Here is a 12876-nt window from a genome sequence, read left to right as displayed (position 1 = left end):
CACGTTATATTGTATCAATAGGCCTAGTGCATTGACCAAGATAGATATTTTATCTAAAAAACGGTCTTTAAAATAAAGTGCAATAGAAGAAAAAAAAACATGTAAAGTGCAATAGGTTATGCATGACACTTATACAGTACACTGAGAACATCACTTTAGGCAACATGAAGTATAGGTCTAACCTTTATCATACTATAGGTGAAGTGGTAAAATTACCAGGGGAAATGAGAATTGGATCATTATCTGTAATAGCCAACCTCTCACATCGGAACACTTTATGAAATTATCGGAACACTTTATGAAATTCCTACATTATTATAAAAATGCCCCCCCAGAAAGTCGACACAACATGCACGACTATTTTCTACATGTGCTTTTGTCAAATAGAAATATTCCTAATGTGAAAATGTATCATAATGTACATCAGATTATATCTAAAATGTCCCATATTAGGATCCACATTGTGCGCCTCACACGACATCGCATAGAAGCCAAGTTTTTCCAAAAGGCAACAGCGCACACTAGCGGATGCGCGAATGAAGAAGGGTGAGTCAAAGTTTTGAACCATCGAATATTTATTTCATGATGTTTTTATGCAAATGTTTGATTAACCTTTACCAATAAGTTATTTGAAGAGTGATTCTAAATCTTTATTAATTTATCATCAACAAAGATGGCTATTATAAAACACAAATCTTTGTCTTATGGTTTCAGTGTTTGATTTATTTCCAACTGCAATTCTTTATTTTATTATAATTATTATAATTAGGCTATTATAATAATAATTATTATTATGTTATTTCAAGTTTACCACCACCAGTCCACAACAATGTGATATGTAGATAATAGGCCTATAGAACACATTTATTTTTTATGAGACTCACCTAATGTAACCTAAAATGTACTTTGTAGACTAACCCGGTAAATTGAGACAGCTCAAGGTAGCCTGTCATTTAGTTTAATGGACGCTGATTTGATGAGTCATTGCAACCCACACACCTTTCCAAACTAAATTAGGCCTAGATGTATCAGTCCAAACGTGTGAAGTTGACACTTTTGAACAGTTTAATTTAATCAGTGGTGTATTTAAGGCTACAATTGCTTATTGCACTGTTTGTTTAGCTGATAATCAACGTGGTGAAGTCGCACTAGATAGATAATTGGGGGTCAGGGTGGAATGCGGCGGCCGGGTTCCGATCCTCTTGAATGGAATCAACACACCGCAGTGTGACTGTGACAACCTTACCCGCCAGGCTACACAGTTAGAATGCCCGCCGTCGAGTTGATGTTTATTGGCGAAAATTAAGAGCATTAGATAGGCTACATTCAAATGAAAGATGAATGAACGGTTAAGGAGGAATAACAAAAGATCGAGATAAACATGTTAATGTAATAAAGAAACGGATGCCAGCATAAAGTGCTAATGTTACACTAAAATAAATTCATTGTTTCTTAATTGTATGGGCCTAACGTTTCTTGTAAAGTCATCAAATAAAAAGTACAGCCTATATAAGACGCTTAGCCATTTTACCTTCCCTGAATACACAATAGGAAGAGTGTCCTGAAATAGTGTCATGAGTCCAGATAATATCCTGCCTTCGGGAGAAGAGAGGAAGCGGTGAGTTCCTCAGTCTTAAAAATACCCCCTTACCTTGCTAAAATAAGCCGTGAACGATCGGTAATGACTGCTCTACTCTTTTCAGTCAGAAAGTCTAGCAAGGGATTGGGAAATACACACAACCTCTCTTCAACACATTGGCTGAGAATCTGAATACTGCCTTACACTTTTATAGCACATTCAGCTTCAAGGAAAACGAATTGTAAGAGAAATTTGAGAGTTTTGTGAAGCCTATAATAATTGAATTTGTCCATTGTGAAATAGGCCTCAGGTGAAAGGCCATATTGCATAGGCCTAATAATAATAATAATGCATCTGTTGCCAGGATTTATGCCTCCTTACAATATCAAAAAGGTTTACATTAAAACACCAGATTAGGATTATTATCATATGTAGTTTAGCTAGAATAAGTCTCTAATCAAGGACGTATAGGCCTTTGAAAACGTTCAAACTTTCCATCTGTAATTAGCCTTGAATTGCAGTACTAGGCTATGAAAAGTCAATAAAAACAAAACAATAGGCCTAAAGCATTGCGTTGTTAAAAGAGCACTAACATTAATATAAATAAGTGTGTGACATTGTAAAATATCTTTCTCTAAAACTATATATAGTGGCTTAAACTGAATTTCATGTGAGGCTATCACTGTGGGTATCTGTCTGTAAATTGCTGGAAAACCTGTTTGGCAAAAATATTTGGGCAGAAAATAGACTACCAATTAAAAAGTGTGTGTTGCTTTTATCTTTACATCAAATCAAATCAAACTGTATTTGTCACATGCGCCGAATACAACATGTGTAGACCTTACCGTGAAATGCTTAATTACAAGCCCTTAACCAACAACGCAGTTCAAGAAAGAGTTAAGGAAATATTTACCAAATAAACTACATACATTTTTTTTTTAAAGTAACAATAAAATAACAATAACGAGGCTATATACTGGGGATACCGGTACTGAGTCCATGTGCGGGGGTACAGGTTAGTCGAGGTAATTTGTACATGTAGGTAGGGGTAAAGTGACTATACATAGATAATAGACAGTGGGTAGCAGCATTGTAAAAACAAATGTAAATGTCAATAGTCCGGGAGCCCATTTGATTACATAGCCTACGTATTAAACAAAAAACGAATAGACTTGATGTGGCTATATGCTCCATATTTTCTCACTTGAAAGGCCCTCTAACCAGCGGGACTGAGTTCTCATGGGCCGTACCTTTGTTTATTCAGTTGCTCCTTAGTGTTACCAACTTAAAACGGAGAACATCGCAGGTCCACGCTGAGCCTTTATCGTGATCAAACGGAGTCCTGCTGAACTCCCTATGCACCCTGTCGCTGAAAGCACACTTGCCAGTGAAAAGTGACCTATAGCCTACTCTATTATTTCCCAAAGTTTCCCCGGACCTAATGCTTCGTTTCAGCGATGATGGGCACGTTCAGTTGTGTTACAATAGTGTCATATTTGTTTTGGCACTTAGTTTCTGTGTGCGTGTGCGATAGAGAGATCATCACTGTCACTTTTTACCCTGGATGGCTATATAGTCGAGGTTCCAGCGAGGGTATGATGGTGGTTACTCACGCATGGACGGTCGCGTTCACGTCCAAGGTTTGTAATGTCAAATATGTCAGTTGAATCTTGGGGCAAGAGGTCCTGTAATGCACCTGGAAGTTCAGTGACTCCGACACTCCCGTCAGGTCCCTTCTTCCAAAGAAGTCACCTGAGTAATTACAAGCACATTGTTGACTTGACATTGATAAATAGGACCCACAGAGAACGTAGGAGTCACTGACAGATAATTGATTTTGCTACTATATTGTGTAATAACTTGCTGACAGCTTCAAGATTTTGCCAATACTTTCATTACTGTATGCATTTTGACCGGACAGCCTTGCCATTAAAAGGGATCAAATCAAATTATCCAAGCCACGCGGAAATTACGCATGCATTCAAAGGTGTGAGGAACAATAATTACCATGGGCCCACAGAAGAGCTGAGAAGTCGATGTTCAATTAAATTAGCCAATCATGAACCTCAATTTACATGACTGCAAATAGCAACTAATTGTCCAAATACAAACTAATGTATTTTTAAAATGCAGTGCAAATCGCAATCCTCCTCTCAAAAATATCTAAACCATTAATTTTAATTAACAATACCTGTTATTCTTTGACAAGTAAATATAAATGTTATCATATACATTACTGAGAGGTAAACAGGTTTAACTCTAAAAAGGGGTTACAAACTGTAATCCTGCTCAAAGGTAAAATCCCCTGGAAAGTGTGTGTTGGATCATGTAAGGAAATCCATTAGCAAAAAGTGATACATTGGCTGCATCTTCTGCACCTACATTTTTTACCAATCAGATATTTTGCCAATAATTGGACAAAAGATCAGAATTGGGCTGCATGTGTAAACTCAGCAATTCTGAAATAACCATAGACTGAAAACCACAATCAGAGTTGTACGCATTCAATGGATTTATTGGTGAATTGTTCAGTTCCAATTAACACATCAGGAAATTACCACAAGACAAGTTTCACTTACTCAAGAAGCCCCTTAAACCTACCAGAGATCAGCCAGTCAGACATACCGTCACACACACAAACAGCGCCACACACACACACCCACACACAAGTCCAAACATGCACATACACCTGGTCAGACCTCAACATGTAGCTAGTCAATCTTACCTGGACTTGGACATCCTTTACGAACCAATAGTCATTTGAAGGGGACCCTTTTAGGGCGAGGTTAATATACTACACCAAAACGAAGGAACAGAGGTGCACTGGTCGACCGTCTACTTTACTTGAGAGCACAATTCACTCGGCGATTGCACAGTAAGAGTTCAGTAAAATGATGCAAGATTATAAATCCCTGTCGCTTTGTCTTTTGTTGTTGTTGTGTGGATTCATTTCATACATTTATCTCACAGGAGTAGGACACCAAATCACAGCGATTCTAATATTACATCATACAGGAAACGTCTGCCACCCTCCACTCCCCCCTCCTGACCATGGATGAGAAGCATCATATCCTGTTCCAACCCCGGAGCGGCTCTATGGGCAGTTTGGGAATTGGCCTCGGTTCACCTGTGCAGCAGTGCATCTTTGTTCACATGCTAGGTTGTTCTATTTGATGCTAATCTATCGAGGAGCAAAACATTGTAGAAACGTCGTAAAAACGTGAGGATCAATCATCAGAGCAGATGTGAGGTGTAGGGAGGTGGAAGACAATTCTGTCAGCTAAAGTGGAGGTGACTGTGTGCTTTACTGCGTATGCTACCCCTGCCTCGTCAGCTTTCTACGTTAGACACACATGGCACAGGAAAACCCAGGCCAACTCCCAAACCGCCCACAATATTGTAATGAGCTTCAACTGGACACACACACACGTTATGAGTTTCTATCCTAGCTTGCTTACTGTTCAAAGTACGACCTAAGTAAGGTGAGGACCAAGTAGTGACAGCTTTCTATACGACAGTTCAAATCCTTAAAAATGGAAATAAAACCCCCCAAAATAGCAAACAATAGTCACTGGGGGGAGGGGGCGAGGAAGGGGGAGGTCAGGGAGCAAAACAGTCAGGTGTTTGACGGTGTGCGGGCCTCCCTCCCTCCAAGGCTTGGTTGGGAAAGGTCTGTAAAGCAGGGCGGTGAATGACAGGAGAGGAGCCATGCCTCTTCCAGCGCCGTGGGCTGCCCTTCGTTCAGCCTTCCACACTTAAACACACAGCGAACGTTCCAGAGAGGAGGAGGAGGAGAGCGCTGGGGGGATGGAGGAGTGCAAGAGAGGAGGGATGAGAGGATCATTCGGTGGCCTTGAGGGAGAAGGAGAGCTTGGGCCGGGACTTTCCCTTGCCCAGGATCATTTTCTGCTCCTCCTTCTGCTGCCGCTGGCGATCCTGATCCAGCTTCATCCTCTCCTCATGAATCTTTCTCTGCTCCTCTACGATACGCAACTGCTCCTCGGCCTGGTGGAGAGACACACACAGAACAACGGGGTCAGTTTAGGCTAGAGAGATCCTGCAGTGCCAAAATGCCACAAACTGTTTGCTGTTACTTTGATAAACTGTTTGATATTAGCCTTGAGATATTACTATAATCTGTTAGTTTTTTTGTGTGTTGCTTTTTGCCTTGTTTACTACAATCTTGGCGTGTCCATGTCGTGTCCAAATCAAATAAATCTTACAAATTAGTTAAGTGCCAGGCAGAATATAAACAGGCAAGGGAAAAACAATGATTGTTAAGGCTACTGATAACCATCAATACAAAGCCTATGCCAGCATGCAATACTATGTTGTACTTGAGTTGTGTTTCTCATAGTAACCCTGGAAATGTACGTCAATCACCTCAATTTCAAAACAAAAATGCCAACACCACTTTTGCATGAAATCTACGACGACCACATATTTCAATATCAACACAACCACATTTCATCGTAGAATTGCCCCGTTTGCATTTGGGGTTTGGGAAAGTAGCTAAATATATTTATCTTTGTACAGAACAGAGGAGAAGCAGACATACCAGCTTGGCCTGAGCGTCGGCAATCTTGCGGTTATTCTCCTCCAGGATTTTCTCCAGCTCCTCCCGTTTGGATGTTTCTTCCTCCTAAAGGGGTGACACGATGGCATGTTAGCGCACGCACAGGCTACGGCCGCACAGCATCCCTGCACACACACGCACTCCCAAACATACACACACTTACACATCATTGACCTCTCTTAACATACACACACATTGGCACACTCACTTGTCTTCATCCAACCACAAAGGAGTCTGCGCAGGCTCTCCCTCGCACATCATAACCACTCTTTCCCATTCTTTCACGCAATCAACCGGAATGCTTTTAGAACACAGGAGAACAAAATATATCAAAAGGGAAAAATAACCCCCCTTTTTTTCTCCCGCTATTCGTGACAATACCCTCCCATATAGGAATCACTCAATCACACCTTTAGCCTTCACTGAATCAATAAGACATTAAAAGGGAAACCCACTCGGCACACTCATATAATAGATAGAAAAACAGATAGAAAAAGACAAACATTCTAAAAAATCTATTTGCCTCTTTTTCTTATCATCATCATCATCAATAATAAAAGAGAAAAAGGATACAAAAAAGGAGTGAATAGTTTTGGCTCACCAATGTACGTATACCTACGCATTTTCCTTGCCTGTGTATCTACACAACTGGTGAAAGCATTCGGCATTAAACGGTTGAATATTTACTGTCTCGTCCAGACTGTGTCCCCTGCAGAGAGACAGAAGCGCTCCTGGGGAGGGGGGGCTGCCATACGCCAAACACGCCCGGCCCGCCTGTGGCCTTCCTCTTTAAAACTGATCTCTGTACTGCTAGCCTGCCGCCCAGCTTGCAGTGACTCTTTAAAGCCGCTCTCAGCTCAGTTCACATCGAGACAACATAATGCAGCAGCAGAGTACAGTGGTGTACAGTACAGTGGAGCAGAACAGTGTGGAGGAGGAGGGCTGAACACAGTACAGTACATGAGTGAGCTGGGAGCTGTCTGCAGGCCAGTTCAGGTCAAATGGTGTTAAAGAAGGTGGTGTTAACACAAGTTGTGTCCAAAATCAAATCATGAACAAAAATAAAAACAACCCTAAGGAGAAGCAATTCATGAGGACGTCACAAAGAGTACATTTGTTTTTCTCTCTCTTTAAAACGAGTTAGTTTCAACACAAAAAAGGAATATTAAATAAAAAGAAGAGGGTTAACAGACAGGGATAGACCAGAGATTGTTGACCTTGCAAACAGGAAACTGGAAATGGAGGTCCGTCATTGTTATGTATTCCAGAGCGGATGCCTTCTAATGGGAGCTTTTCAAAACAAGGATTATTAGGAGCGGGGAGATTGATAATATCAACTTTATAGGACACACTAAACTAAATTGTGTATGTAATTGTAGCCTATTAAAACAAAATTCATTCAAAACAGAAAGCGGCCTCCCTAGTGTCTAAGTAATTCTTACCCTCCCTCCTCCCCAAAAAGTCTGTCTAGGATGTGTAGGGGAGAGGGAATCTGAATAGGAGAGATGGGGGAGGGAGAGCTCAGCGAAGCGCGCTGGGGCCACATTTCTCACCCGATTAGTACCGAGCCACTGGCCGATCCCTGTTTGAGTCAGGGTCGCTGGGCATTGGCTGCTCCTCTCATTCACATAACATTATGACTGTACAAACCACGGCCCTCATTAATGAAGCCTGGAGAGAGAAGAGGGGGTGGGGGCTTCCGCCTAGGCCCAGCTTCAGCATCTAGTCTACTCAGCAAAGTGAATGGCCTCAAGAAGACTACAGTCCACACTAGCTGCTAGAACAAGAAATAGAAAAAAGCAATTGGGCTAAAAGGGACTGATTTGTCACTAATAAGCCAAAGCTTCTCATCCCCATTTGTTTCTGGGTGGGTTGTGGTTGGGTAAACCTGTGCTCGCTGCCTACCTGGGGCAATAAAAATGTGCACTGAATGTTGGACACAAACAGAGAAAGTGACTGATAATGGAATGTCAATTTGAAAAGAGCTCTTTATTAGAGATGTAAAAATGAGACATTTACAATAATTAAAATAAAAGTTATGAATAATTCTGAATAGGAATGTATGAATGGGGAAGGAGGGAGATTTATGAGAGTGAATAAAGGGATGAAGTCTAAATTCTCATGTCTGCCATGGCAAAAGTCTCACCTGAATCCCCCAGTGTCTTACTTTGACTGTCAAATATCATCAATTTCTCTTTCAATCTACCACTTTTGAAAACTGAGCTCTTGCCCTTTTATCGCTCAATGTACAACTTTTGAAGCTCACAGAACTCTATCACCCATCCCACCTATCATGTACTGAGCTTCAGCCATGGCAGCACTGCGCTACCCTCTCACCCTCCATGTAGAAACTTGTGCCATGACCATTTCGGGGGGGGGTCCCCACTTGCCAGAGAGGGCAGTAGTGGGGAGGGGTAGAGGAGGGGGGGGGGGACTGCGTTCCCAACGACTGAGCGTTACCTCTCTGGCCTTCTGGGCCTGCAGCTCGGCATGCCTCTGTCTCTCCAGCTCCTCCAACAGCTGGCGCTCCATGATGCGCTTGGCCTCCTCCACACGCCGCAGCACCTCCCGCTCTATCTCGTCCCTGCGTTTCTCCAGCTCCTCCTCCACCCGCTTGGCCACCAGCTCCTCCACGCGACGTGCCGTCTCCTCCTCGATCAGCTTCTCCTCTATCTCCACCTGACGGCTGCACGGCAGGGGTGGGGAGAGAAAGAGGGGAGGGTTGCTGACATGGTAGCAAATGTGACATGACAAGATCAATGCATATTCAGTTACCGTTGAATCAATGTACCCTATAAGTCAGATTTCTACAGAAACAACCTCTGGGAGTTGTGCATTTGTAAGCTTATCAGGTTTATACAACAATTTTTTATATAAAATGTTTTTATAACTTTGTGTTTCATTGATTTGGGATTGAATTGCAGCACATGGCACTATGGAATATGTACTAAACATGCAACGTGTGTGGACAAACAGATTTGCCCTATTGACTACAGACAGAGGCCCTGGACAACAGGAGATAAGAGGGAGTCCTGATGTGACAAGACATCCCCCCCCCCCCTTTCGTGGGAGGAAGTGAGCGTGTCCAGAGCAGCAGAAGACTGGGGGGTAAAGCTAGGTGTGGGTCAGTCCAAAAGGCATGCCCGAGGGAAGTCGGTTCGTGCACATGAACACAAGGCATGCATTTAAACCATTTCAGCTGCCCTATCAAAAGGATGTGATCGTTGTCACATTGCTTCAGGCACGACTGAAAACACGACACTGTCCCTTGCTCTGATTTAATTTGGTTTAGTCAAACACAACAACCAGGAAAGCTAAAACCGGGGTCTTTGCTTATCTGGTGTCCATGTCTTTATTGGACATTGTGTGGCTGGTTAAGTAGCCCTGTGGTTAGCCAGTAAAAGGCCACACAGAAGACCAGGTGACCACTGTGTTGTAGGTATCCGGTGTCAATCAGCCACTGGCCAAAAGGTGCACAACAGCTGCTTTCCCCAGTCTTTCTTTCTCTGTCAGACCAATATTGCCTGCCTACAAACAACAGACAGGACGTGGGCATTATGCGAGGTGCTCGCTGAAGCAGAAAATATGTACACCCACAGACACCTACTACAAAAGTAGTCTTCCCCCAAACTGCACTATAAATTGTGTGACACCTCAGGGGTTTGCAATGTGCAACAAGCATGGATAATGCAGCAAGACAAGTGAAGGAATTTTATTGAGAAGCAAATATAACAGAGATGAAGGTGTCTGGTTGTTCATCGTTACATTTCCGGACTGGACTGTAGCTTATTATAAGTCACTCACTCAAAATGCTAATTTTGACTGACATTAGTAAATCTTAGTGTTGCTGGGGCCAGATGAAAGTCCTGTGGTTGGACTTCAGTGGTTGAGAGCCAGAGGGGCATACCTGACATTTTTCATTTGACAGGTGAGCAACTTACTGTAGTTGACGCCCCTCCCTCCCCTTTCAACTGTTTCATTTAACCAGTGATTAGGCCTGTGTTATACATATGAAATTACATTTTATTAACTCCATTTGGCAATAATGGTCACATAAGCCACAGCTTGGAGGCAGGATCTATACTGTTGACAATGTTTTTGAGGACACGTAGGTTAGCCAGATAAATCACTGTGTCGCATCATCACTAGATCGTTGAATTGTGATGCATGAGACATGACAGGCAATGTATAGTTACTAGATGCAAGATAATGGAATGTATACATTTCAAATCCTTTTATTAGACTAAAGAGGCAAGTGAATTGCAGGCAAGTGCCTCAATTAGTTAGCTGGTTGGCTAATGGTGCAGGCACTAGTGTTGCAGGATTGCATAACAGATTTGGGCCTCCTCTCCCAAGACACGTAGCTAACGTTAGCTAGCCAGTTTACTAGCTTGCTAACTAACGCCTATGCCCGAGTGTATGGACGGATCTGTTAGCATTGTAGCTAACTATCGAATGTGTAGCATGAGAGTATTAGCAAGCTAGTTAGCATGTCTTGCATATTGGATAACATATTCAGTTACGACTCACATCTTCCTCTGTCTTTCCATCTCGACCTTCTTCTCCTCCTCCTCTTTTCTCTGTTTTTCGTCCAAGGCGCTTCTCTTGCTCAACGTCCTGCCGAATATGTCGATTCTCTCCGGCGGTGTGACCGCTCTCTCCCTTTCCCTGCGGGTCGAGACTGTGGCTGACCGGGAACGTGAACGCGACTCTCTGCGCCGGTTCCTCTTCGCTTCACGGGACTTGGATCGCTTCTTGGACCTCTCCTTGTCCCTTGAACGCGACCGGCTCCGTTTTTTGCTGTGCTTGCTGCTTTTGGAGTGTTTGGAACGGGACGAACTGCGACTCCTCGAGCGACCCATGGCTAACGTTACCTCCTCAAGTCGAACGTTCCCAGTTAGCTAGTTCTATCGTTGGAAATAGCACAATAAATAGCACGGTGTTCCTCTTACACCTCACTACCTGCAATATTTGCTCAAAATGTATTGCTAAAACACTCGTATGTCTCAAAAATATTCATTCAAACGTGGTTCTTATTCTGCCCTAATAACTTGCGGCGCTAAAGCAAGATGGCGACTAGCTCCTTTTTCCCACAATGCAATGTATTCGGCCCCTTTCGACTATCTTCGGAATGAGCTCGTGCCTGCCTCGCCTGTGCTGAGTTGACCTCACCTGTGCTATATGCAGCATGATGGAATTTTGGTTAATAAATAATCAAAACATTCTTACAAAATAATCAATCAAATCAAACTCGTTTGATAACATCAAGGAGGTAAATTGACAGGAGTGCGGTCAGATAAATTATGTATATAAACCCTGGATTGCTGATGCTATGTATTGGCCATTGAAATACTTTTATTTTTTTACAGTATATGCTTTGAAGCCACCGGTCGGCCATATTGGCACTCCCCAGTAGGCTCAATCCTCCATAGGAATGAATGGCATTCTATAGTATTTCAATAGAAGGGTTGGTTGTTTAGCAACAAAGCCGGTGTGTCATCTATGGGGCAAAATAAACTGAGTTGGCATAGATTTTTGACAACATGTAAACTATATTTCATCTCCAATGTTTATTGAAAACATAAATGTGCACAATGAGCACTTGTTGTCTCTCAATTATCATTACAGTTGTTGGTTAGCTAGCTAGCGAATTTCAACCATATTAGCATAGTCAGTCAAAACACCTCAAAACAAGACATGGTATCAAAAATAAGATAAAACTAGTTGAAACGAGCCACCTACGATTCCCCACATGGCAGCTTCTTGTCATTGCTGTTTGCTACACACATGAACTTCTGCCCCATTGAAGCGTGAGCATCGTTTTCGTGATGTCAGCTAACCCGTCTATTAAATGTTTCATGGCCAAAATTACATGTATTTAAGTATTTTTGTTGTTTTAGTGGGGACAGTAACATTAGTCATCTCAATTATTATTTTTCATATTTTTCATTTTTATGTTTAGCTCACAGAATATAACTGAAATGTATGCATTAAGGTGTCTGTAATATAATACATGTGGCAAAAACGAATGTAGACATTAATAAATTGCATTTCTATAGCTTCCAAAATATTTGTTACACTGGTGGGGGAGTGCCAAGATGGAGGCACAGTGGCTAAAACACAGTGCCCCGTAAATAGCAATCTAGTGTACAGTGAGGGAAAAAAGTATTTGATCCCCTGATGATTTTGTACGTTTGCCAACTGACAAAGACATGATCAGTCTATCATTTTAATGGTAGGTTTATTTGAACAGTGAGAGACAGAATAACAACAAAAAAATCCAGAAAAACGCATGTCAAAAACGTTATGAATTGATTTGCATTTTAATGAGGGAAATAAGTATTTGACCCCTCTGCAAAACATGACTTAGTACTTGGTGGCAAAACCCTTGTTGGCAATCACAGAGGTCAGACGTTTCTTGTAGTTGGCCACCAGGTTTGCACACATCTCAGGAGGGATTTTGTTCCACTCCTCTTTGCAGATCTTCTCCAAGTCATTAAGGTTTCGAGGCTGAAGTTTGGCAACTCGAACCTTCAGCTCCCTCCACAGATTTTCTATGGGATTAAGGTCTGGAGACTGGCTAGGCCACTCCAGGACCTTAATGTGCTTCTTCTTGAGCCACTCCTTTGTTGCCTTGGCCGTGTGTTTTGGGTCATTGTCATGCTGGAAAACCCATCCATGACCCATTTTCAATGCCCTGGCTGAGGGAAGGAGGTTCTCA

The 12876-nt window shown here is 42.3% G+C and overlaps 1 protein-coding gene across 2 annotated transcripts; it reads right to left on the bottom strand.

Moving 5' to 3' along the window:
* Positions 1–4067: 4067 nt before the first annotated feature.
* On the bottom strand, positions 4068–11259 carry arglu1a (arginine and glutamate rich 1a). Of its 2 annotated transcripts, none has more exons than XM_041865786.2 (4): positions 10686–11259; positions 8616–8880; positions 6138–6221; positions 4068–5584 (listed from the first exon to the last, which is right to left on the bottom strand). In XM_041865786.2, the coding sequence occupies exons 1-4, from the start codon at positions 11015–11017 to the stop codon at positions 5420–5422; spliced, it is 846 nt and encodes a 281-aa protein (XP_041721720.1). In that variant the 5' UTR covers positions 11018–11259; the 3' UTR covers positions 4068–5419. The 2 variants fall into 2 exon arrangements, with proteins under 2 accessions (XP_041721720.1, XP_041721729.1); XM_041865795.2 differs by having other exon boundaries at positions 8616–8841; positions 10686–11258.
* Positions 11260–12876: the final 1617 nt, after the last annotated feature.

Source organism: Coregonus clupeaformis, chromosome 4 (assembly GCF_020615455.1).
Source record: "Coregonus clupeaformis isolate EN_2021a chromosome 4, ASM2061545v1, whole genome shotgun sequence".
Taxonomy (NCBI): Eukaryota; Metazoa; Chordata; class Actinopteri; order Salmoniformes; family Salmonidae; genus Coregonus; species Coregonus clupeaformis.
Note: the sequence above shows the minus strand (reverse complement) of the source record. Positions and strands in the feature narration are given on the sequence as shown.

Excerpts from the sequence above, each read along its gene's own strand:
- arglu1a (XM_041865786.2), bottom strand. The coding sequence starts at position 11,017 with ATGGGTCGCTCGAGGAGTCGCAGTTCGTCCCGTTCCAAACACTCCAAA. Across the intron at positions 8,881-10,685 it reads ATGGAAAGACAGAGGAAGAT|CAACCCTCCCCTCTTTCTCT; the intron begins GTGAGTCGTAAC and ends CTACCATGTCAG. Across the intron at positions 5,585-6,137 it reads CCGACGCTCAGGCCAAGCTG|GCCGAGGAGCAGTTGCGTAT; the intron begins GTATGTCTGCTT and ends TCTCTCCACCAG.